The sequence below is a fragment of the Lipotes vexillifer genome, unplaced genomic scaffold (assembly GCF_000442215.2).
Source record: "Lipotes vexillifer unplaced genomic scaffold, Lipotes_vexillifer_v1.1 scaffold213, whole genome shotgun sequence".
In the NCBI taxonomy this organism is placed as follows: domain Eukaryota; kingdom Metazoa; phylum Chordata; class Mammalia; order Artiodactyla; family Lipotidae; genus Lipotes; species Lipotes vexillifer.
This window is the reverse complement of record NW_006780610.1, coordinates 5,843,956-5,869,565: the sequence shown is the minus strand read 5'-3', so window position 1 is coordinate 5,869,565 and position 25,610 is coordinate 5,843,956. Positions and strand designations below refer to the sequence as shown.

The following is a 25,610-nucleotide window of genomic DNA, read 5'->3' as shown; positions in this document are numbered from 1 at the left end:
CTGGAAATCCTGGATATTAAGTAGGCACCACCAGCACCAACCACAAACTGGAGGGTTACGTAGGTGAAAGGGGTCATAATGGTGGCCTGGGTTTTTTTGGTTTTTAAACATTTTATTTATTTATTTTGGCTGCATTGGGTCTTCGTTGCTGCGTGCGGGCTTTCTCTAGTTGTGGCCAGCGGGGGCTACTCTTTGTTGCACCGCGCGGGCTTCTCATTGCAGTGGCTTCTCATTGTTGCGGACCACGGGCTCTAGGTGCGCAGGCTCAGTAGTTGTGGCTCACGGGCTTAGTTGCTCCGCGGCATGTGGGATCTTCCCGGACCAGGGCTCGAACCCGTGTCCCCTGTATTGGCAGGCGGATTCTCAACCACTGCGCCACCAGGGAAGCCCGGTGGCCTGGGTTTGACCAGAGACTAAATAGGGGCCTTTAAACCTCAACACAAATTCCACAAAGGAGTCAAGGGCCTGATCCATGCTCCTCAAACCCTCCTTCCCAGGGGCTCATGCCTCCTGACTGCGCGCACCTTCTTTCCATACCTGTTTGTTCTCAGAGAACAACTCTCAGTGTGTGTGGCCACCTGTGCCGGCTCCCTTCACTGATCAGGCCAAAGGGAAGCTGGAAGAACAAGATTCAGAGTCTCCCCCACCTTTGCTCCCTCAGAAGGCAGGCCATGCTGCAGCCTTCCAGCCCGAGGGGTTTTCTTTGAGTGTTGCTTCCTGGTGACTAAGTCTCCTCTCCACACAAAGTACCTGTGGGCTTCAAGAAATGCGAGGATGCCCTCTATTGGCCTTCCCTCTGGCCATTCTAGAAAATGAAAGATGGAGGCCTTTGAGGGTGGAGGAGTGTTTAGCTAGGTTTGGTCAAGGCAGGGGCTCCCAGCCTCCTGAAATTCAGGATTATTTCAGAAGGGTTCCTTTGGGGTGACAGGGTCATATGGAAGTAGCCTAGCTCTCCCTAAGCAAGCCCAAGGATTTCTGGCTCTTTCATGAGTCAGGCAAGAACAGGGACACGGCAGTCTTCTCGATGCAAGACCCCAAGCCAGGAAAGCAGCACTGGTTTCTGGGTTTTGTCCCTTTTTTGGTGGGAGGAGTAGGGGATGAAAAATTATTTTATTCACCTGAGACTGAGATAAAAATATATCCTTCAATGAGCTGTGCCTGAGATAAGATATAGGAATGAGGCCCAAAGAACACAGAAAAACCTACAAAGCCAGTAAGTTATCAAGTCCTGTAGCTCCTTCATGGATCCTTCAAAGTTCTTCCAATACACCAAGCTCACTAAGTCCCGATCGCCTGCCCACCAGCTGCTCTTGGGCAGCCTGGCCTGCACACCCGAGAACACATGCAACCCTGGCCCACAGCGCGCTCCGGGCAGATTCAAGCTCCCACTCCTCTGAGCTTCCTGCACCCTCTCTCGGGACGGGTCAGCTGCTGCCTCCTATTCATGACACACTGAATGTGCACTTCTAGACCAGCGGTTCTCAAAGTGTGGTTCCCAGACCAGGAGAAGAGCATCTCTGGGAACTTATCAGGAAGGCAAATTCTCACGCTTCGTCCCAGTCCTACTCAATCAGAAACACAGTGGTGGGGCCCAGCAACCCATTTTTAAAGGTGACTTTGATCCAGACCACGCACAGGCTCTGCTGGGCCTGAGTTCTAATTCCATCATTTACGGTGTGTGGACCGAGTTACTTCTCGTATGCCTTGTTTCTGTTCCTGTAAAAACACAACCAATACCGCCCACCTTCAGCTGGTTTTTGTGCACAGGGCCTTGGGGAAAGAATGAGTTCCACGGTCCTTCTCTCCCCTCCCTTTCCTGGGAGTCCAAGACCGAACAGCAGCCCTCCTTCTATCCCACAAGCTCAGCAAGCTGTTCCTTCAACACTGCACAGTGTTCTGGGGGCACGGGGCCAAGCCCTACTGCTTTGGAAACCCAAAAGAGAAGGGCAGGGCCCATAAAGGCCAACCTGGGCACTGGGACATGCTGTATCCCCAGCTTGTCCACAGGGTAAGGGTAGGGGTGAGAGGGGCGGGTGGTGTTTGTGTGTGTATGCATCAATTCTGTGCTCACAAAAGGTCAAAGGAAGGACAGAAAACTCCCCTCCCTAAAAGCCACAAGGAGCAGCTGGCCAGCAGGGGCCAGGGCGGTGACTCCTCCATCAGCAGCCACTGAGGCCGGGTCCCAGCACCACACAGGCTGACGCCAGGCCCATGACTTCCCTGCCGGAGGCCATCATGTCACAGGGACATACAGGTGCCTGGACCCGTGGTACAGGCCAGCAATGGAGCACAAAGCAGCACACCCAGCAGGCACATGTACAATTAAATAGCATGTTTAATCATCTCACAACAGACTGTAGTGCAGTAGTATAAACTGTAAGTTTCTTTTTAAAAAGCCACTCCCCCAAAGCTACCATTCCTCAACACCCAGAAACCATGGCTGAGGAACCAGTGACAGGGCCGGAGGGATTCAGGAAGTCTCTGTTCCATGAAGCTGAAAGTCTTTCCAGGTCAAGGTTGCCTTATGAGTAGCCAAGAGCCCTAGGAGGAGTTGATGTACACACACTCACTCTAACACACACACACACACACACACATATGCAAGGGACCCAGAGAGAAGACACTCGGACAGACAGACACAGAGGAGACCGCTGTGGGGCAGTCACACACGTGCACTCTCATGCCATAACATTCCAGTCTGTTTGTGGCTATCTCCTCTGGGCACAGGGAGTGGTGGCCTGATCCCTGAAGCAGCCAGGGTGGTCAGGAGGAAGAGGGGTGGCAGTCTGTGTCCAGCCTGGCTACTCTGACACAACAGTCCAGCAGCCAGAGGGGCCCCTCTGCATTCCTGAAACAGCCAGCCCTCCCCTAGCCCAGCAGCAGTGGTGAGGAGGGGGCACCACTTCCTCTGGGCCTAGCAAGAGGGCGCACTCCGCCCCAAAGATGAGAACAAAGAACGTGCCTGCAGGCAGGCTTTTGGAGCCAGGGGGCTGGCGGTGCTTGTTTCTGTACCCAGGGGTGGAGGACACAGCCAGGCCTCGCTGTGCAGATGCCCCGGAAGCAGCAACCCTGCCAACAAAGAGCTGGAGAGGAGGCCAGGAGCTGCCAGTGTCCATCCTCGGAGCAGAGGAGGGGTTCCAAAAAAGGAGGCCCTGAGGTGAGGACATTTTGTGGGACCTACCAGACGGGTTTAAAGAGGAAGCCTCTTCATTCACAGCTTCATTCAGGGGTTCCCGGAGAATGTCTCTGGATTCAAGTACCAGCAGCTCTAGTTGAGGGTATTAGGGTGGAGTGACCAGCAGACGCTGGGAGAACAGCTGCCCTCAGACATGGGAGGTATGAGAACCAGCCTGGCAATGCCCTGCACCCTAGCACTGCCAACCCCTAACCTGGGGAGACAGACCAGGTGGCTACAAGATCTCCTCCCGTGGGCTCCTGGCCTTAAGCGGGGTCTGCCCGTTGGGCACGGAGCCGTTCTGACCATGCAGGAGTTTGCCCTTCTCTCGGTCTGGCCATGTGAAGATGGCGTCGTCACTGTCCAGCTCCGACTCCGAGTGCATCAGGCTGCTGCTCAGCACCGGGCCTTTATGTCTGACACCTACAAGGAGTCAAGGGACCCAGCGTCAGAGGCACAAATCTTCTCTTCCTTGAGCCACACCTGCACCCTCCTCCCAGCCTGAAGAGGAGCAGAGGGCCAGGGCCAGTCACGGTCCCTCTCCTGAACAGGAGGCTTCCCACGTCCTCCCAGCCCTGGCTAGATGGGACAGTCCATCAGGGAAGCCTCAGAGAGCAACCGATCAGGTTCCAATGGGGATTCTTTATTTTCAGCATCTGTTAGCTTTGGTTAGTGCCACCCAACGACATTCTCTTTTCTCTCTCTTTTAAATGTAGAATGTTTTACCTCCCTTTATGCAGAGGGTGGAGTTCTGTGGGGGGCAGGAAATACAAGGAACAAGAACTTAGGCTCTAGAGAATGAGTTTTGTCACTGTACCCTGGCTCAGTATGGATGTAAAGTGCCTGCCAGAGGTGCTGACACTGAGTGAGGACACAATTTCATTCTACGTAGACGTTAACTCTGGCTTCGCTGAGAGGGTACAAGGGGTGAGAGAGCAGGCATGTGGCCCGGAGAGGCCTCTGCTGCAGAGCCTGACTGAAGCGGGGACTGTCCCAAGCCATCAGCTGGTCAGAACACACAAACGAGGACCCATAAGAAGCACCTGAGGTCAGAAAAGATGCCTGAGATTTTTTTTTTAATAAATTTATTTATTTTTTTATATTTATTTTTGGCTGTGCTGGGTCTTCGTTGCTGTGTACGGGCTTCCTCTAGTTGAGGTGAGCGGGGGCTACTCTTCGTTGCAGTGCGCGGGCTTCTCATTGCGGTGGCTTCTCTTGTTGTGGAGCACGGGCTCTAGGCGCACAGGCTTCAGTAGTTGTGGCTCACAGGCTCAGTAGTTGTGGCACACGGGCTTAGTTGCTCCATGGCATGTGGGATCTTGCCGGACCAGGGCTCGAGCCCGTGTCTCCTGCATTGGCAGGCGGATTCTTACCTGCTGTGCCACCAGGGAAGTCCCAAGATGCCTGAGATTCTATAAGTCACTGTAGTTACCTTCACTATTCATCCTTATGGCTGCAGAGGCCAGACCATACCACGAGGTCTGGTAATAGCTTTAGGGCAGATCCCATCCAACAGCAAGATGGCTGCCCTCTGGCTGGTACAAATACTACTCCAGAGTAAGCAAAAGGTAGGCTGAGACAGCAGAACTACAAGTGGGAATTGCCAACATCAAGAACCCAGCTTGGGGCTTCCCTGGTGGCGCAATGGTTGAGAGTCCACCTGTCGATGCAGGGGACACGGGTTCGTGCCCCGGTCCGGGAGGATCCCACATGCCGCGGAGCAGCTGGGCCCGTGAGCCATGGCCGCTGAGCCTGTGCATCCAGAGCCTGTGCTCCGCAATGAAGAGTAGCCCTCGCTCACTAAAAAAAAAAAAGAGTTAAAAAAAAAAAAAAAAAAAGGTGACCAGTCAGGTGAGCTGTGTTTGAACCCTCATCCTCCAACAATCACTCTCCCTCCCCCAGTCCCATTCAGATCCCCAATAAACACTGAAAGAAGGTCCTGGGATGATTCTCAGGCATTCTGCCCTTTCCTGGCCAGACATGACTTCAGGCTGTGAACGATGAGGGCATCTAGACTCTGACTGCACCTGTCACTCGGGAACCACAGCCCCACAGACCTTGCCCGTGTGCTGGTCATCTGTGCAGTGTGCTCTGGGGCCCAGCTTGTCCATCTCAGGGGCACGGTTCTGGGACATGACTGTGGACGGCCACAACTCCCACTGATTCTCAGGACTGCAGAGCAGCAGGGCCAGAGAAGAACACCAGCTTCCCAGGCTTTTCCAATGTGGTAGGGGACAGTGGCAACATAAGAAGCGTCAAGACCAGGGGAGCGTCAACATTCTCAAAACCTCTGTTTTGCCCCTATAGATGAAATACCCTTTGGGGGCTTTCTCCTCCAGCATCCAAGCACTTGAAGCTTCCCTTGTTCCCTAAAGCCCTTCTGGGCCATAGGTGTGGAGGACAGGAGCCTGAGGGGGGACGTGTTGCTGGCTCCAAAGTACGCAGCACTCACCCGGGCCCTCCTACCTCTAGCTCCCGCTCTGCTTGAAGAACTGAGTGGGATTCATCCACTAAGCAATACAAGCTAGGAAGCTGGTTATATCAGTGGGTGCTGAACACATACATCTCCTCTGACTCAGCAATCCCATTCCTAGGTCTACACTTAACAGAAATCCATACACATGTCTGCCAAAGGACATGGGCAAGAACGTTTACAGCAGCACTCCCGATCACAGCCCCAAATGGAAAGAACTCAGCTGCCCATCAACAGTATACCTGACAAATAAATATATTCCTACAAGGGAAATTACACGGCAGTGGGAATGAACGAACGATTGCTCTACCTAACAACACGGATGGATGTCCTAAATGCAATGTTGAGGGACAGGTGCCAAGCCCAATGATTCCATTTATATAAACTACTCCAAGATATTAGAAGTAAATTGGGGGGAGGCAGGCAGTGACTGGAAAGAAGCACAAAGGGGGCGCTTCTGGGGGGCTGATTACATTGGTACATTCACTTACGAAATGTGCTTATGATTTTCTGTACACATTAGACTGAATCACAGAAAACTGCTATTTTTATAGGTCAAAAGTCAATTATCAGTAATCTTATATGGTTCAATCTAATAGACTTCAACAGAAAGTCTTGAAAAAGAGTCAACGGAACAGCACAACCAAACCAAAGCAAAACCCACAACTGCTGAATGTAAACCACGGCTCCTGAGGGTGGGCATGTGTCCCGCTCCGCCTGCTGGCCTTCGGTGCCAGCGGCTCCGAGCTCACTCAGGTGGCCGCACGCCACGCCCAGCCCGCCCTGCGGCACCCAGCTCGGCTCTCACTCCCACGCACGTCGCGCTCCTCAACTCACCCCTCCCGGCTGCACTTCTTCAGCTCCACACCCTGTACAGTTGGTCCTGAAGCCCGTCCTCCTCTCCCTACTGGTGACTCCGCTCTGGGTTGCACCCACGAATCCACTGCAGAGCCCAGAACAAGAGCCGGGACTTCTGGCCTGGTCAGACCCACACCAGATGCAAGGCCACTCTCACCGCCTCCTCATGCGGACATTGCGCACGGAAGGGCCTGCCGATCCCCATCTAGTCTCATCTTGGTTACCTGGGAGCAGCTGGCCACCTGCAGCCCTCCCCGCTCCCTCCCTATCCCCACAAGTCTGCCTTCCCATCCTGCCCGTCACCGTCTTAAGCCCTTTACCCACTCCTCCCTCCTCCCTGCCCAGGACCCTCCCCTCTGTCTTCTGCGTCTCTGCCTGCAAACACGCTCCTGAACCCCGTCCACCCTGTCCTGAATCCCCACTTACTGTCGTCGCTCAACTTCTAAAAGGACTTTTAAGCACTTAGGGCCTCCATTTTCTCACCACCTACGTACTTAACTGCACTTTGACTTCTGCCATCTATCACTCACCATCTACTCCAGTACTTTAGGTGACCAGAAACTTCTCCAGCGTCGTCACTGCCGTCATCACCAATTCTTACCCTTTTCTTCCGCAGCAGCAAGCACGCTGACTGCTCCCTGGTGGCACCCCTCCTCCCTCACCTCAGCTCCTTAGCCCCGGACTCTTCTTTTGTCCCTCGACACTCTCCCCAGAAGGGATGTGATCTACTTTTGCGGAGCCAACCGTCACCAGCATACAGAAGATTCCTATCCAGTCCTGTTCTGCTGAGTTCAACTTAATTCGTCCCCTCTTACCCAAACTGCACCGACTGTCCTAATGCTGTCGTCAGGGCAATCAGTCCCTGTCTCTCATGTCAGAAGGCAGCCTGGACCTTTCCTGTCCCTCCATCCCACTGATACCAAGCTGTCTGAGCCATCATCATCCCTCCTCGGACCGTTGCAAGAATCTCCTTGCTGGCCTCCACCTGTAATCTCTTCAATGAATGAAATGTTGTCACTAGACTAATTTTACTATGCCAGCATTTTCAAGATGTCACTTCTCATCACCATCAGAATAAATGCTTAACTCCTTAGGCTGATGTTCAAAACTCCCCATAATTTCATCCTCCAGCCTCATTTCCTCAACCCCATTCATAGCTGTTCTAAACCAAAAGATCTCCAGTGCTTTTTCTGCAGTCTTTTGCATCTAGGGTCATAAAACCACCCAATCCACAGATGCTCAAAGAAGATGCCTGGGCACCATCCTTTGCTTCTCCTTTTCTCTCACCCGCCTTGGAAAACATATCATGAACCTCAGCAAGCCTTCCCCCCAAATGTATCTGGAACCTATCTGCCTCTCTCCATCTCATCATCTCTCCACCATAAGGGCATTCTATCTAATCTCCTCTCACCCACTTTTGCCTCTCCAATTCCTTCACATAGCAGCCACAGTTGTCTTTTGAAAATGTAAATCTCACTGCACCATGCACCTCCTTAAAAAAACTACCCATGGCTCCCCATTGCTCTTAGAAGGAACCCACAGCAAGGTCCCTGCTCACCTGTCCAGCCTTGTGCCACTCACCCCATGCTCCCCTGTCTTCTTCAAATCCCCTCTGCCCATTCCAGCAGCTGGGCCGTCGCCAGCTTTGCCTGCAGTCCTATTTCCCAGAGTCTTCACGTGCCCTACTCTCCTTCTTGTCGTCCCTTGGGTCTCAGCTTAAGTGTGATTCTTTATAAAGACCTTCCATTATCACATTTCGTATATTTGTGAATTTGTTTGTTTAATGTCGGCCCGACATAAACCACACGAGAGCAACGTCTGTTTAGTTCACTGTAATATGACCAGTATCTGGCATAGGGCCTGGTATTAATCCATATTTACGGATGAATAAGGTACAGTCCCTGCCCTCAAGGATATTACTGACTAGTAAGTGGACAAACAATAACATAACTGATATAATACAGTGAGAGAAATGCCAAAACAGACATGTGGGAGAAAGATAAGCACGACTTTAATTGGCAGGTTAAGGGAAGGACGAGAAAGTGCTTTCTGGACAGAAATACGAACCAACAAAATTTGTTTAGAAAAGAGAGATACCAGCAAGGAGGAGGATCTCAGAAAAGCACAGTGACGTAAGCTCACCAAGGCCACGTCTACCAGACCAAAAGTAAGTCGCGAATGACTTCAAGGAGGGGAAAAGCCTTGCGAGAGCAACATGAACACAACCTTGCCCACCTTGCAGACGGTGCTGTACAACGTTCTCCCCTCGAGGCCTCATCCTCAGTATCCTGTGTGCGCTCTGGCTGCACTTCTGTGGTTCGCTAGGCCCCAGCCTCCAGGCACCGCCCCACAGTGTTCCCTAACCAAGCTGCCTGGGTGCTGACAGAGCCCAGACTGCCTATGAGCATTTATTCTCTTCTCATATGTCTTCTCCCTCACTACAGTGAAATTCTGAGGGCAGAGCCTATGGTTTAGAACTCTCTGTAGTCCCCTTACAGCCTCTCCTAATACGAAGCTTTAAGCATGAGAGACGTTTAATAAATACTTTGTATAAAAATAGTTCTACTAGCAGAGTGTTTAGGAATAGCTCTATATAGAGTCCAGCTCCCCTAAAGAGATGAGGCCTGTCCTGTGGCGTCCATGATGAATGGGAACCTCACCAATGACCTAGTCCAGACAAGGACAGAGGGCCCTCTACCCACCCTGGCCCTCCGAGCCCCATCACTGAAAGCCGTCTTAATGCTTGTGCAGCTGGAAATTCTTTGACAGATGAGCGCAGTGCACCTGGAGCCAGCAGGGGAGCTGCCCTCCACCTGCTCTAAGACAATGATGGAGCCTGTGGATCTACCTGACAAATACTGGAGAGAGGAAGATGGGAGAGGATGGCTGGCGGCAAGGAGGCCAGCTGGCAGACACTGGCTTTGATCTCTTCATGGCCTCACCTTGTCTGCCCAGAAAGGACAGACTGATCAGGAATAAGAGACCAAGGTCCCTGAGCCTGACTACAGGGGCAGCTTGAAAAGCTGAACTCCAGGCAGGAACCCTGAGGGGAACGAGCAGGCAAAGGAAAGCAAGAGGCTGAGCCCCTGGGCACAGTCAAAGGACCACTAAAAAGTGAGCCCTGGAGTCCGAGCTTGCCCAGTAGGCAAAGCCGACCCTGAGCCCTCATCAGGGACGGGACAAGATGCTTTTCCAGCACAAAGAGCTGCCAACAAAAACACATTTAGGAGGGACTGGTGGTGGTGGTGGCTCTTCAGGGAGAGTGCACCAACCTAGACACCCCCGGTTCCCAGTTCCCGGGGCCACTACCTGCTCGGGAGGTTGGCTTCAGTTCCAGGCTTTCCTGATCCGTGGCATCCAGGATCCTGTACTTGCTTTTCCTCTTAGGTTTCCCTTTTTGTCTGAAAAACACAATCCCCTACTCAGGAAAGAGGTTCTGTGTGAGGTTCAGGTAGCCCACCACAGGGTGGCAGTCAGACTGCATGCAGAGTCCTGTCTTGGGGGATGCTGCTAAATGAAAGGGCTGTTTCTCCTTGTTTCTCAGCTGGGAAAGGTAGCAACTGTGATTTGTTATTCAAATAGTCCTCACCAATTTGGGAAAAGGTAAAGGAAACATTATCATTTTATCATGGACTCACCACTCCACAGTGGCAATGAAGGAAGGATAGATGGGTTAAAAATGTAAATAAAATGACACTCCTATGCTGGAAGGGTATAGGGTGGAGGAAAGCATTAAACCAGCAAAACCTTGTTAATGGTGGTTGTCTTAGGCTGGTGGGAATTTTTAAAAATTCTTTTAATTTTCTAAGTTTTATTGTGAGATTATATTGCAGGCTGAATCTCAGTTCTGCCACTTAGTAACTGTGTGTCCATGGAAAAGGTCATTTTCCTGAGAAAAGGTTGTTATGCATACTAAAAAAGATATTACCTATAAAATGTATAAAATGTTATATACATTTTATACATTTTTGCTTGGTACACAGTAAACATAGAAATATACCTATTATTAATAATTAAAAACATAATAAATGTTACCATTAAACATTATAAGACTAGATAGGAAGACTAAATGAAAAAACCTGAAAGACTTAATCATGACTAACCTAAGTCTACAATTACATAAAAACATGTACACGTGAGAATCCCAAACTGAAAGGAAGGCAGACAAATTACGAACCCATGTGCTACAGCTACATGTAAAAGAATGAAATCAGAACACTCCCTAACACCATACACAAAAATAAACTCAAAATGGATTAAACACCTAAATGTAAGACCAGACACTACAAAACTCTTAGAGAAAAACATAGGAAGAACACTCTTGGACATAAATCACAGCAAGATCTTTTTTGACCCACCTCCCAAAGTAATGAAAATAAAACCAAAAATAAACAGGTGGGACCTAATGAAACTTAAAAGCTTTTGCACAGCAGAGGAAACCATAAACAAGACAAAAAGACAACCCTCAGAATGGGAGAAAATATTTGCAAATGGAGTAACGGACAAAGGATTAATCTCCAAAATATACAAACAGCTCATGCAGCTCAATATCAAAAAAATGGACAGAAGATCTAAATAGACATTTCTCCAAAGAAGACATACAGATGGCCAAGAAGCACATGAAAAAATGCTCAACATCACTAGTTACTAGAGAAATGCAAATCAAAACTACAATGAGATATCATCTCACACCAGTCAGAATGGCCATCATCAAAAAAATCTAGAAACAATAAATGCTGGAGAGGGTGTGGAGAAAAGGGAACCCTCTTGCACTGTTGGTGGGAATGTAAATTGATACAGCCACTATGGAGAACAGTATGGAGGTACCTTAAAAAACTAAAAATAGAACTACCATACAACCCAGCAATCCCACTACTGGGCATATACCCTGAGAAAACCATAATTCAAAAAGACCCATGCTCCCCAATGTTCACTGCAGGACTATTTACAATAGCCAGGTCATGGAAGCAACCTAAGTGCCCATCGACAGACGAATGCATAAAGAAGATGTGGTACATATATACAATGGAATATTACTCAGCCATAAAAAGGAACCAAACTGGGTCCTTTGTAGAGATGTGGATGGACCTAGAGACTGTCATACCGAGTAAGTCAGAAAGAGAAAAACAAATATCGTATATTAACGCACATATGTGGAATTTAGAAAAATGGTATGGATGAACCTGTTTGCAAGGCAGAAATAGAGACACAGATGTAGAGAACAAACATATGGACACCAAGGGGGGAAAGGGGTGGTGGGATGAATTGGGAGATTGGGATCGACATATATACACTAATATGTATAAAACAGATAACTAATGAGAACCTGCTGTACAGCACAGGGAACTTTACTTAATGCTCTGTGGTGACCTAAACAGGAAGGAAATCCAGAAAAGAGGGGGTATATGTATTCATAAAGCTGATTCACTTTGCTGTACAGCAGAAACTAACACAACAATGTAAAGCAACTATACCCCAATTTAAAAAAAAAGAACCCATGTGCTAAGGTGGTGAGGCTGAGGTGTAGAGTATTAAAGGCCGCACACCCTAGAGATAAGAGCCAGGTCCACACCCCAGGGCCTCCCACTCCCACTCCAGCCACAGCCACGTTTTCCAGGTGGCAAATCACTGCAGTGACAGCCACTCAGCCTAAAGGAGTGTGCTTCTGCCTTCAGGAGTGTCAGAGGTAAGGAGAACTTTTCTGTGCATGCCGTGGGTGGGCCATGGCATGTAACAGCGATGGGAAGGGAAGAAACCCAGGACTCAGCGCCCTCAATATAGAAGGTGCCAGATACCTCTCTAATGAATAAATACGTAATTAGAAGCCCGAACAAATTTCAGGGAAAGTCCCTCTTACCTCTTACAACAACAGATTACAGTCCAGGAGAGGATTCCCAAGGCAACAACAATGACAAAGGAAGCAATGATAACATATAACACGCTCCACTCTGCCAAGAGAAACAAAATATTAAGGACAGTGAAAAGCGAGGCTAGAAGGGAGGTCTGGGCTGCCCACCTTGGGCAGGAGATGGCTTCGCTCTGTAAACAAGAAGGCCCCTCGGGCTCCCCAGGGAAGGTGAGACCTTGGAGTTAAAGGCAGCTGAAACTTTAAACCTTATGAATTGCCCCTGTTTTCTAGCTTGTGCTCTGAGACCCTGGGGCAGTGGGGCAGGCTGTAAGGAGCTTTAACAGAGGGAAAGGGGGGAGTGGAAACCTATGGGCTTCCCTGGGGCCAGAGTACACAGGCACTCCAAAGAGACAGGAGGCCTGGCGGCTTGTCTGATTTAGGCTGCATTTTGTAGTTGGTCTGATTTAAGCTTGTTTCTTCTTAAACAACTGCTTCAGGGGAGTTCCCTGGCAGTCCAGTGGTTAGGACTCGGCGCTTTCACTGCCAGGGCCTGGGTTCAATCCATGGTCGGGGAACTAAGCAACTAAGATCCCGCAAGCTGTGCTGGGAGGCCAAAAAAAACCAAAACCAAAACCAAAAAACTGCTTCAGAGCTTTCCTCTAACCTTGAGCAAGCATGGAGGAAGGAAGTAAAAGTCCTTCTGCAAACAGAAAATACACGAAGTTCTTCTCCTTGCTTGCTCATCTGCCTTGGAAACACCAACACCCACCCACTCAACTCAGAGCCACATTCAATGCCAAACCAGCTGGCACAGTTCCAAGCAGAAAAACTCACCACAGTTGCTATCTCCATCCCTCAGCTGCACCTTGATGAAATTCTCCATCCAAAAAGGGTCACAGATACAGCGTTTGGTGAATGAATCACAGTGGCCATGGTCAGAACAGTTCAACTGGCATGCTGAAAGTAGCAGGAAAGGGAAAAAAGTCAAGGGGAGTCAGAGCCGGGGGTTGACCAAATTCCAGTGCCCATGAAGATACGAAGGGATCCCCTGCTCAATGGCCTGTGATGACATTTCCTGGAGACCTGCCCCAAGAACCTTTATAGCTGGACACAGTGCCCATTATTATCATCATGGATAAAACTGGAGCAGTTAGAAAGGCTCCAGACTGTTTTTACTTGCTGTTTCTCCATATCAGCAGTTCTTAATCTTTCATGTCCCACAGACCCCCTTCTCTGAATAATTGCCAAAATAAAACACATAGTATTACAAAGGAAGGCAATTATACTATACATGTTTTTGAAGTATTTAAGACTACAGAACTTTAAAATAATATGTGCGTCTTTATTAAAATATTAAGTAACAAGATCTAGAAGTGTGTCTAACAACTGTCATAATTTTGAAGTGGTGACGAGTAAAAATGCTATTTCATTATGTAGTATGATACAAAATTATCTGAGATTTCTATTGCCTTGAAGTCACATGTTCTGTTAATACTAACTGTAGTTTCTTGCCTACCTTCATGATTGAGGGAAACAATAAATTTCAGTTAGAGGTTCGTGAAAATAAAGATGTAATTTTTTTTCCCATTCAAACTCACAGCCCCTCTGAATGCTATCTCAGGGGCCCATGGAAGATTAAGAAGCTCTGCAATGAGTGGAGACTCTTTCAAGAAAAAATGGTAGTTGAGGAAAGTGGTTATCTCCTTGTTCCCAGAGAAGAGGAAATGAAGCCCAAGGACAGCAGGGACTGACAGGTGAGCTGTGGACACTGGGTGGACTCTCATTCCCAACTTCCCAGAATTACTCACTGACAGTATTGATTTCCAGGGCTCTGAATATCAGAAAGTCTGCCTTTTGCTTCCGCAGCTCACTCTTGAGCATCACTGCCACCTCATGGCCTTTGAAGATCTGGTGAGGAGGCTCATTTTGAACAAAAAATACCATCTTGGTGCTGCAGAGACATGCAACAGTATGAATGAGCTGAAGCTGTCAACACTGAGAGCAGTAGCTATCATTTGCTAAGTACCTTCTGTTTGTGCCAGACCCTGTGCTAAGTGTTATACACATTTTCTCACAGGAAGCCCGTGAGAAAGGGGTTATCAGCATCACCTCCATTTTATAGAGGTGGGGCTCAGAGGGGTTAAGTAACTTGCCCAAGGTCACACAGTTAATTATGGCAGAGCCAGATCCCAACCCTGATATGTCTGACTCTAAAGCCTATGCTTTTAGAAAAGGCCTAAGCTGCCCCAACTAACAAGAAGACCTATTCCAAAAGCTAACTGGAGACCAGAAAAATGGGGATTTGGTTACGGGTACATCCCTGCTGTCAGCCTTTTAACAGCTAAGAGTGTGGTGTTGTTGGGTTTGTGCCTGGGTTATCTATGAGACAAACCACAGTGCTTTGTAAAATATAAATTGTTGGACAGCATCAAAGCATTATCCATAGGTCAAAACATAGCCAAAATGATCATTACTATGACAGCAACAATGAAGACCCTCCACAATGGTGTGGCCGGTGCAAGATTATGTTATTCTAGGCCCAGAATCTGTTTGTTTTCTGACCGTCAACTTCTGTCCAAGGTAGACCATGTCTGAACCCACTTCGGGGTGGCACAAAATCTGTTCTCTCTGTCTTGGCCTCCATTTGTGGCAGCCTGCTTCGTGATTCCGTGTTAGTCTCACAAACTGAACTTTCCCAATCAGTGGGTCACATTGGGTTTATAGGTGAGCCCCACGTATTGATCCCCACAGCACACAGGGTGGCTGGGTGAGACCTGGGTATCCCAGAGGCCCTGGACCAGCTGCTTCCAGTATAATTGTCTATTTATCCCAAAGTGCCATATAAACAGCATCATTTTCTATGGGTGGATTGACATGAAAGTTTGGGGGCTTCCCTGGTGGCGCAGAGGTTGAGAGTCCGCCTGCCGATGCAATAAACGCGGGTTCGTGCCCCGGTCCGGGAAGATCCCACGTGCTGCGGAGCGGCTGGGCCCGTGAGCCGTGGCCGCTGAGCCTGCGCATCCGGAGCCTGTGCTCCGCAACGGGAGAGGCCACAACAGTGAGAGGCCCACGTACCACAAAAAAAAAAGAAAAAAAAAAAAAAAAAAAAAAAAAAAGAAAGTTTGGGAAGCCCTGTCCTAAAATACTTTTAAAAGTTTGCTGCATAGTGAGGCTAACAATGGGGTATTATAACCACCAGAATCAAGAAACAAACCTTTTCCATAAAAGATCTGTGGTCATTTCTCATATATATACTACTATATATAAAACAGATAACTAATGAGAACCTACTAGAGAGCACAGGGAACTCTACTCACTGCTCTGTGGTGAACTAAATGGGAAGGAAATCTAAAGAAGAGTGGACATATGTATATGTATAACTGAATCACGTTGCTGTACAGCAGAAACTAACACAACATTGTAAAGCAACTATACTTCAATAAAAATTAATTTAAAGAAATCTGTGGTCATTTCTCATATTTTCTCCTAGTTACCCAATTCATGCTTATAGTTTCAATTTTTGTCTATGTACAAATAACCCTCAAATCTTTGTCTCCTCTCCCTACGTCCCTCCTGAGTGACCAAATCTGCATCTGCAAATGCTTTGCTAGAGTATCTATACCAGATCCTCCACAGGCATCTCAAATCCAACATGTTCCAAAATAAACTTATAACAATCACTAACTCATTGTGTGTCAGAGACTCTACACAAACATTATCTTACGTAATCTTCAACAACCCTATAACACGGGTGCTAGCATTTTTATAAGTGAAGAACGGGTTCGGAGAGGTGCAGTAATCCGCCCACTGTCGCAAAGCTGCCACTAACAGAGCAGGGCTCAGAAGCCAGGTCTGCCTGGTGTGAGGCCCATGCTCTTTCCCATTGTAATACACTATCTCCCTCTAATCATATCCTCCTCCTGAATTCCTCAGCTAAGCCAATCTAGGCCAAGCCAGAAACCCAGAGTCACTGTGATGCTTCTCTCTTCCTCGTGTCCCAGAGGCAGTGACGGCAAGTGTGCAAGCAAACCCTTCCGCAATGCTCTTACCTGCACTCTCGCTAGTGTCTTCCACTGCTTTGTCCCAGCCAATTCCCACCAGCTTGATCGATCCCAGCAGCCACTTTCCCTTTTCCTATTCCCAGGCTGCTGAGCAGAGGTTAAAAAGAAAGTCCTAATCATCATGCTGTCTCTGACCCAGTGAACACTGACTGCATATTAGATTCACCTGGGGAGTTTTAAAATTTTAGGTACCCAGACCTCACTCCAGACCAACTGAATCATAATCATAATCATGTGGGGGTGAGGCTGGGGTAATGGTATGTTCATAAAAGCTCCAGGTGTGGGCTTCCCTGGTGGCACAGTGGTTGAGAGTCTGCCTGCTGATGCAGGGGACGTGGGTTTGTGCCCTGGTTTGGGAAGATCCCACATGCCGCAGAGCGGCTGGGCCCGTGAGCCATGGCGGCTGAGCCTGTGCGTCCGGAGCCTGTGCTCTGCAGCGGGAGAGGCCACAGCAGTGAGACGCCCACGTACCACAAAAAATAATAATAATAAATAAATAAATAAATAAAGCTCCAGGTGATACTATTATGCAGCTGGAGTTGGGAATCGCTGCTCTCACCTCATGTCTCTAACCTTAGTTGAGACTCCAATATTGCTCAAAGCCAGCATCCTTTCCTGGAGCTGCTGTTCTCAACCTTTACCACTTTCCTCAGACTGCCCACCTCATTCTCACCTCCTCAAAGCAGATGGCCTTGCCTCCAGTTTCAGAGAAAAAAACAGGACGTTGGTACTAATACTCTCAAATTTCATCCTTCTCTACTTCTAAATTCACCCATAATAGCACATCTTCCCTCCTTTCCTCCTGCCTCCAGGGAAAGTGGTCTCCTGCTCTGCCCATAGTCAGCGCCCCAGACCTACCTCCATTTATAACCCGCCTCCCCAATCTCCACCATCTACCGTTCCTCTGCACCTTCCCCTCAGTCCATAAAAATGTTCAAGTATTTCCTACCTTTAAAAGGTGTTCTTCTGAGCTTGTCTCCCATACTGTTTTCAACACCAGCCTCTTCAAAGAGGCATTATACTTACCATCTCTGTATCCTCAAACTATGAAAAAAATTTTCTCCCAGCATCTAAGTAAAATGATCTCACTATAGTTCTGATGATCTACTAATTACAAACCCAAAAGCCTGTTTTGCGTGCTCACCACACCTGTCTCTATAGCACCTGAATCCTTTGGCAGCGCCCCTTACTGCCAGCTTGTCCCTTAACTTCCAGCAGACAGCTCCCACCTGGTTTTCCTCCCATCTCTCTGACGGCTGTTTCTTACTTTCCTTTGCTGGCCCTTCTTTCCTTGCCTCCCCCTTTAAATATTGATGTTCTCCAGAGCTCTCTCCTCAACCCTCCTGACACTCTCCCAGCATGACTCATCCGTCCTCATGGCCTTAACGCCTGCCTGTATGTAGTGACTCCCTACCTCAGGCCTTCCCTTCCACCTCAAGTTCCAGCCTATATGTGCTACTACCTGTCCCTATGTAACCCATAAGATACGCCAAATTCAACAGTCAAAACTGAACTCATTATCTTTTCTTTGAAACTGGATCCCTAATCTCAGTTAATGGTAATCACCATCTATCTAGGCATCCAAACAAAAATCCTCTTATTTGATGGCTCACTCACCTTCACTCCCCAAAGGTCACCAAGTCCTACTGATTTACCTCTGAATTTATTTTCATTTCCTCTTCTCTTCTGCCATTTCCACCGCCACTACCTCAATTCAGGTGTTATCACCTTTTTTACTAGACTAGTCCAAAAGCGTCCTGATCGGTCTCCCAGCCTTTGGTCTCTCCCTACTGTTGTTTTTTTTTTTTTGGCTGAGCGGTGCAGCCTGTGGGACCTTAGTTCCCCGCTGTGTGCCATGCGGGATCTTAGTTCCCCAGACCAGGGATTGAACCTGCACTCCCTGCAGTGGAAGCACGGTGTCTTAACAAATGGACTGCAAGGGATGTCCTGATCTCTCCCTATTTTAGTCTAGCCTCCACACTACCGATCTCCCTAAGGAAAAAAAAAACACCTAATATCCTTGCTTCAAAAACAAAACAAACAAAAAATTCACACATATAAAACCAACTAACTTGAGTCCTCCTATCCAAAGTATTAAAACTAAACTGCTTGGCTTGCTTATGACTGTTCTTAGTCTACAGAGACAGCCTTATTGTCCCCCATATCCTAGGGCCCAGTAAATGCTCTGAACCCAAGGACTTCTTCCAGAGGAAACTCCGTACTTTCATACCACAGGACCATTGCTCATGCTGTTCCCCTATTCTGAATTTCCTCCTAGTCCTTCTATGCTTGATCAGTGCAAGTTTTACTTCTGGAAAATCTTTGGACTACCTCAATCAACCCTCCTGGAATTAATTGCCCTTGCCTGTGTCTCCATGATTGTGTTACCTGAAAACTGGGTTCTCTACATGGTGTTGAGCCAAAAGACACAACCAAGCCAAAAACAAGGAGAAGGAAGACTTTTATCACTTGCAGCAAGTAAGGAGAACACCGGGATCTCTCCCAAAGCTGTGTCTCCGTGAGCAGCAAAACCGCGGAAGCTTTAAGCTCAGGGCACATGCATATTCATGAAGGGGCTTGAGCAGAGGAGAATTCAGCATAGAATTGGGACAAAAGCCGACAGAGTCCAAGGTTTAAGCTGAGGGTCATGAGGGTCAGAAAAGGTCGATATCATCGCTCCTTAGGTTCCAGTTGATCTGGCTGTCAAGTACTTCAGGCTACCTTTACCACTGAGACAGAGCTGGGAGTCTTTACAACTGATTTACTATTTTTGCTATTGTTACTTCTCTTGCCTGAAAAGAGTCATTTGTTTCTGCATTCTTTTTTGTTTTGTTTTGTTTTGTTTTGGCCACACCATGCGGCATGTGGGACCTCAGTTCCCCGACCAGGGACTGAAGCCAGGCCAAGGCAGTGAAAGCCTAGAATCCTAACCACTAAGCCACCAGGGAACTCCCTGTTCCTGACTTCCTTTTTTCCCTTAAGATCATTCATTACTGAGACCTGTTCAAGGGCAAGTACTGTGGCCAAGCTTAGATCACAAAATGGCTTAGGCCAAAAATGGCTTTGCTTAGGTCAAGAAAGCCATGCCTGGTTCTCTTTCTCTGGGGACCCCCTACACTATCTGCTTACAATAGCACTTATTCTGTCAAATCCACCCTGTACTGATGCTATATGTTAACTTGATTATCTCCCCTACTAGACTATGGTCTTCAAACATCATAGACCTCTTCTGACCTTGCACCCTGCTGCAGTGTCTAGTACAGAGCCCATTACCTGTACTAGAAGAGTACATTTCTTCTTCATTAAAAAAATGAACACCAGGCTTCCCTGGTGGCGCAGTGGTTGAGAGTCCGCCTGCAGATGCAGGGGACATGGGTTCGTGCCCCGGTCCGGGAAGATCCCACATGCCGCGGAGCGGCTGGGCCCATGAGCCATGGCCGCTGAGCCTGCGCGTCCGGAGCCTGTGCTCCGCAACGGGAGAGGCCACAACAGTGAGAGCCCGCGTACCGCAAAAAAAATAAAATAATAAAATAAAATAAACACCATGAGTGGTTCCTGGTCAGAGAGCCCACCCTTCTCTACCTACCCACACTATTTCTCAGCTCAGTCAAGAAGCCCGGGGGACCCCCTGGTCTTTCCTTTTCTCCCCCCATTCATTGCCCAGCTACCTCTGCTCCGTGTACGGCTGAATCTTTTGCACAATGATGTCGGAATCCAGCACCCCCAGGAGGACCCCAATCTGGCGGATGAACATCCCCTTCAGCCTCTCAGTTAGCTGACTGACGTTGACATCCAAGATGATCTCCACCAGGTTGTTTTTCCTGGGATCTGGAAAGCATGTGGATCAGTCATGGCTTTAGAAGTAGGAGAATTAACATAGACCTGCCACTGTGCATGTGCTTTGGCCCAGGAGAGAATGTGGTGAGAGCATTCAGAAATGCAACTGCCCTCCTTCAAAATGGAAAGGCACAACAGTGAACTCCCCATTGCTTTGTCCTGGTACCCAGCAATCTGGGGCTGGCTTGGAGAGCTTCAGAAGCACTCCTGGTCTCTACACCAACCTGGCAATTACCACACATGTGCTGGGGACCAGGCCGAAGTGATGGGGTTTAATGAAGGAAGTGGGGAACAGAGAAACACTTCAAGGTTTGTTTTAAAAGTCTCTGCCCAGTTGGCTTTGCTGAACTCTCCAGGCCAAGTGGCAGGTAGCTAGCAATCTCTCCTGATCCAATCTGATTTTCAGTAACTTGCTGTGCTTTGTCTACAACAATGGGAGGGAAATTTTCCATCTCAACAATCTTATGGGAATGCATCTGCCCCACAGTGTTGAAAACCATAAACACAAAGGAAATACAGGCAGCCAAGAAACAAGGATTTCCTTAAAACAACATCACAGCCGGACGACGTTTCTACAACTCTAGAACTATAGGACCATTGTGCTTTACACTTTTGATTATGTCCTAAAGACTATTCTACACTTGCCAAGCTAAAAGTGACTATTCAGAATACCTGTTCACATACTTGGATGCACCATTTGCCTGTCCTCATGTATAATTTATATAATTAGTAGACTATCTGTGATCTGATTTTAAACACAGAAGAGACTTTATAGTGTCTTGGCTGTTGTCCTTCAGAGAGGTAGGACAAGGACTGGAAGACCTGCCAAGATCTCTTCCCGTCTAAGACATCTGTACATTAGCTTGGCCTAGATAATAAAGAGTAGGTTTAAAGTTAATACCTTCTCATCAGTTGTTCAGGAATTTATAAAGCTCTACCCCACCCTGTACTCACTGTCTCCCTATTACCAAATTAGCCTTGATACAAAACAAAAACATGGTTCTATTTAAGAATGAAATTTTATTTCTGCAAATCTTAAAAATGTAAAGGATGCCAGTTACTTTACCTTCCCTGGGGGTTGTCAGATAAAGCCTGAGGCTCAACTTACAAAAATAAATCATTTTCTGCAGCTGGGTACTGATAAGGCACCATGACTCAAGGTATTCCTGTGCTCAGATTCCCAAAGCACCCTGAGCCCTCTCTCATCAGTCACACGCAGAGGAGAAAGTGCTGGAGTGGGGGCCCAAAGGCCTGGCTCTGACACAACTGCTGTGTGAAGCTGAGCAAGCCCTGCCCTCTCTGAGTTTCTGTTTCTCCATCTGAGCTAAGTAAGGGGAGGTCCATATTTCTGCATGGGTAGGAGAGGTCTTGTTGGAACAGAAAGTCTCTAAGGAGTTCTTAGCTTGGGGGTTCTAGATTTTTTTAAAGCTGGATATGCCATCTGGCTCTGTCCATGCTGGGGGAAGGGTCTCAAGATCGAGGCCCTCCTAGGCTGATCCAGCAATTCCACCCCGACTCCTCACTAAGTGAACTCACCAGGTTTCACCTCCACAGTGGTCCGGTCTGTGTCACTCTCACCCTTCGCATCAGTCACTTTCAGGTGAAATGCGTAGGTTCCCTCAACCAGGTTGGAAAGAAAGAGGACAGGGCGGTGGTCAGAATGATTTAACACCTCCTGTGGGGTTGAACGACATGGCTATACGGCAGAACAAAACCACACTCCTTTCGTGGAGTCAGCTGTTGTGTCTGTCATAACGAAGTCCCCTCTGGGCTAGACGGCTTTGACTCGGGGCAGTTCCTGCTCCGTGATGGCACTACAGCCCACAGCAACCAGGATCAGGGAAAAGAATCACATTCTGCTCCACACTAGTTTGAGGGGTGACCCTAAGCGAGTCATCTGACCTCCCTGGATTTCAGAGCACAATCCAGGTTTGACATAAGAGACCACTTGGTTAAAACAGGTACTGGAGTGTTTAGCCCAGCCTCCTCTCCTCACTGCACCACCTTGACCTGTGTAGCTCTCCACCTGCTGGCACACTCACCCCTGCAGCTGGGCTCCCCTCGTCTCGAGTCCAGAGGTAGTTGACTATCCCCTTGTCATCTGAGGACTTGGAGCCGTCCAGCTCTGCCGTGTCTGTGGGCAACGTAATTACCACATTCCCAGTTATCTTGGCTATAGGTGGTTTGTTCATTTCTAAACAAAGAGAAACCATGGAAAAAATGTAACATTCAGAAAAAGAAGAAATGCTTCTCGTGATGCTTATAAGGAAATTAAACTTCAAAATTATCTTAAATGGAGAACTGTTTTAAGTGCTTATCCATGCCCATGCCAGCAACTAACAGTGTAGAGCTAACGCCACCAGTGCCACAGGTCCTGTGGCTCCAGTCCCACCCAGAGAAATGTTCCCCGGACACCAGTACAGTAGAGGGGACAAGTATAGTTTCCTCTTGTATTCTCATAGCAGCCGCCCCCAAAGGAATCCATTTCTCTGCTTGGGGATATATGATGATTAGAAACGAAGGCCTAAAGTGGATTAAAGCCCTGAAGTTCAGGTTTCATCAGCTGATACCACAAATTATCTTCAAAATATGGCTGAAAATGTTATTCTCTGAACATCTTTTTTGACTCCTTCCTTAGCACTTTAATAGAGAAAAAGAAGAGAGACACTTTTCTTATTCTGGGCCCCACCTGCAGCTTTGTTTACTCAGTGTGTGCTCTCTCTCTACTCACTGAGTTCAGTATACTGGTGTTTGGGGATCACCTGCATATCTGATAGTTTGTCCTACCATCAGCTTATAGACCTCTCCCAAGACCATCACTGATCACTGTGCCTGCAAACCAGAGCAAGGCCAATCCACTTTTGCTCAAGTTGGCCTCAGCATGCATGCTCCTAGGATGAGCATGGGAAGCTACAGTGCAGGGCAGTCATTCTAAGGTCTGACAGCAGGTGTCACTGTAGCTAGCAGGAGAGTCACAGAAACCCCAGCAGCAGAGACAAAATTTAAAAAGCAGGGCTTCCCTAGTGGCGCAGTGGTTAAGAATCCACCTACCAATGCAGGGAAACGTGGGTTTGAGCCCTGGTCCGGGAAGATCTCACATGCCACAGAGCAACTAAGCCCGTGCGCCACAACTACTGAGCCTGTGCTCTAGACCTGCGACCCCAAAATTTAAAAAGCAGGGCTTCCCTAGTGGCGCAGTGGTTAAGAATCCACCTACCAATGCAGGGAAACGTGGGTTTGAGCCCTGGTCCGGGAAGATCTCACATGCCACAGAGCAACTAAGCCCGTGCGCCACAACTACTGAGCCTGTGCTCTAGAGCCTGCGACCCACAACTACTGAGCCCGAGTGCCACAACTACTGAAGCCCGCGTGCCAAGAGCCTGTGCTCCACAACAAGAGAAGCCACAGCAGTGAGAAGCCTGCGCACTGCAACAAAGAGCAGCCCCCGCTGGCCACAACTAGAGAAAGCCCGCACGCAGCAACGAAGACCCATGGCAGCCAAAAATAAATAAATTTATTAATAAATTTATTTTAAAAAAATATATAAAGGAAAAAAACCTTAATTCTCTCCCTATTCAACTGAGAAGGAAGGGAAGGAAAACAAGAAGTTAAAATTTACCTTAAAAGTCGCTCACTCAAAGGCTGTTGTAGAAAAGCAACTAAGAGCTACCCTAACCTCTAACTTCCTTCCCTACTTTGTCTCTAATCAGTTTCTGCAACCAAACAAGAGATGATGCATTGTTCAGTTATCTGGCCCAGAGGCTGCTGCACCAACCCAAGGCAGTGAGGTACCTTCTTTGACAATGACATTCACAGAGCTCTGGCTTTGCAGGTTCCTCTCATCCTTGACGGTCAAGGTGAACACGTAGGTTCCCACTTGCAGCCCAGTCACAGTGGCGACACTGCTGTTAGCATTCTCAAGCTGTACCCCGTCAGGTCCCCTGGACAAAGAGAGAAACCAGAAGGTGGAATTGTACCTGTCTACTGCTCTCCTGTCCCCGCAGGAGCAGACAATTATTGTCTCAGCTAAGACATGAACTATTGTTTCTCACACCTTGAGAGGGCATGTTTAAAAATATTCCATTTGGACAGAGTGCCATTTGGCCCCAAAATACAGGCTACCTGCTGATCAGAAAATTCCATTCACCAGCTTTCAAACACATCTAGCCTTATCCTTTGTAAGAGCTCCTAGAACATTCAAACTCTTTGCTGCTCCAGTAAAAGGAAGAAAGTGCTCTGAGCAGGTCTCTGATCAAAAGAATGATTTAAGAGTGATGTTTCTGAAAAGCATTTCTGGCCCAGTGGTTGGTTCAGCTCTTGCCAGAAAAGAAGCAAAATGAATTTCTTAGTCACATGCCAAACTCCCTCTTGCTGAAAAGTCAGGGGAAGGAAATGGGCCAAGGCTACAGAGGAACTCTCAGGGAAAAACCATCCTCTTCTTAGCAGTTCTACAGGCAAAACTCCCTCCAGCTCCTGGACAGGGGCCACAGAGGAACCAGGATGCCCTGTATCCTTCCTTCTCCCCTGTGGCCTCACGCTGCAGGTGAGCGAGCTCTGAGCCAGCATGTAGGCACAACAATGCACATATACCAGACAGCCCTTCTGTTCAAGGGTCAAAATGCCTCAGAGCTTTCCTTAACACTGCAGGACAAACAGAGAAACCTGTAGACTCCCAGGTTTTGCTCTGTTTTGTTTTGCTGTTTAAATGTATAACCCTGACCCTAGCAGCCCCCCTTGAAACAGATTCTCCTCCAAGAAGCTATGCTAAGCATTATTTCTGCTGTAAACACTAATAAAACTCAACTGAAAGGTTTATCTGCTGTATCTTCAATAAACAGTTATAATTAAAACATGCTGGGTTGAGGAAAATTACGTTCTCCAAAAGACAGAAACGAAAGCTAAGGAAAATCATTTCTAGAATCCAACTCACTAATCGTAAGTCAAGTGCTTTTACAAGTCAAATTACAGCCCCTCCCCACCCATCTCTAACATCCTAGCCAAAAACAAAAGCAAAAACAAAAAACCCAGTCTGTCCTATGGTTGCTACCTTTGGAAATTGGGAATGCTTTTAACTCTTCCTTGGAATTGCTTCCTGTGGGATCCTGCATATAATCTGAGTTCCATTTGTTATGGTTTAAAGGAGCTGAAAGAAACTGTGAGAACCAGGAATGGTTCGATTAGGTAATTCCAATGTAATTAGTATTATTTTGGTTATTGCCTTTGGCCTCTGGCTAACATAAATGGTATATGGTATCTTCAAGGAAACAATAACAGAGTAATGCTTTCATTTTGGAGATGAATTTTCAATTCCCCTTAAGAGCTGTTCTGTCTCATCCCCGCCCCCCCCCCCCCCCCCCC

The 25,610-nt window shown here is 47.9% G+C and overlaps 1 protein-coding gene across 1 annotated transcript in view; it reads right to left on the bottom strand.

Moving 5' to 3' along the window:
* Positions 1-2,996: 2,996 nt before the first annotated feature.
* KIAA0319L (KIAA0319 like) overlaps positions 2,997-25,610 on the bottom strand; it is a 107,933-nt gene continuing 85,319 nt past the window's right edge. Inside the window, exons 12-20 of the mRNA XM_007453841.1 lie at positions 24,045-24,193; positions 22,295-22,446; positions 21,789-21,927; positions 20,084-20,243; positions 14,163-14,305; positions 13,189-13,311; positions 12,364-12,454; positions 9,816-9,907; positions 2,997-3,598 (exon numbers count right to left, since the gene is read on the bottom strand). Of these exons, the coding sequence (XP_007453903.1) occupies positions 3,411-3,598; positions 9,816-9,907; positions 12,364-12,454; positions 13,189-13,311; positions 14,163-14,305; positions 20,084-20,243; positions 21,789-21,927; positions 22,295-22,446; positions 24,045-24,193 (1,237 nt within the window). The 3' untranslated portion in view covers positions 2,997-3,410. The remainder of the gene's footprint in view (positions 3,599-9,815; positions 9,908-12,363; positions 12,455-13,188; positions 13,312-14,162; positions 14,306-20,083; positions 20,244-21,788; positions 21,928-22,294; positions 22,447-24,044; positions 24,194-25,610) is intronic.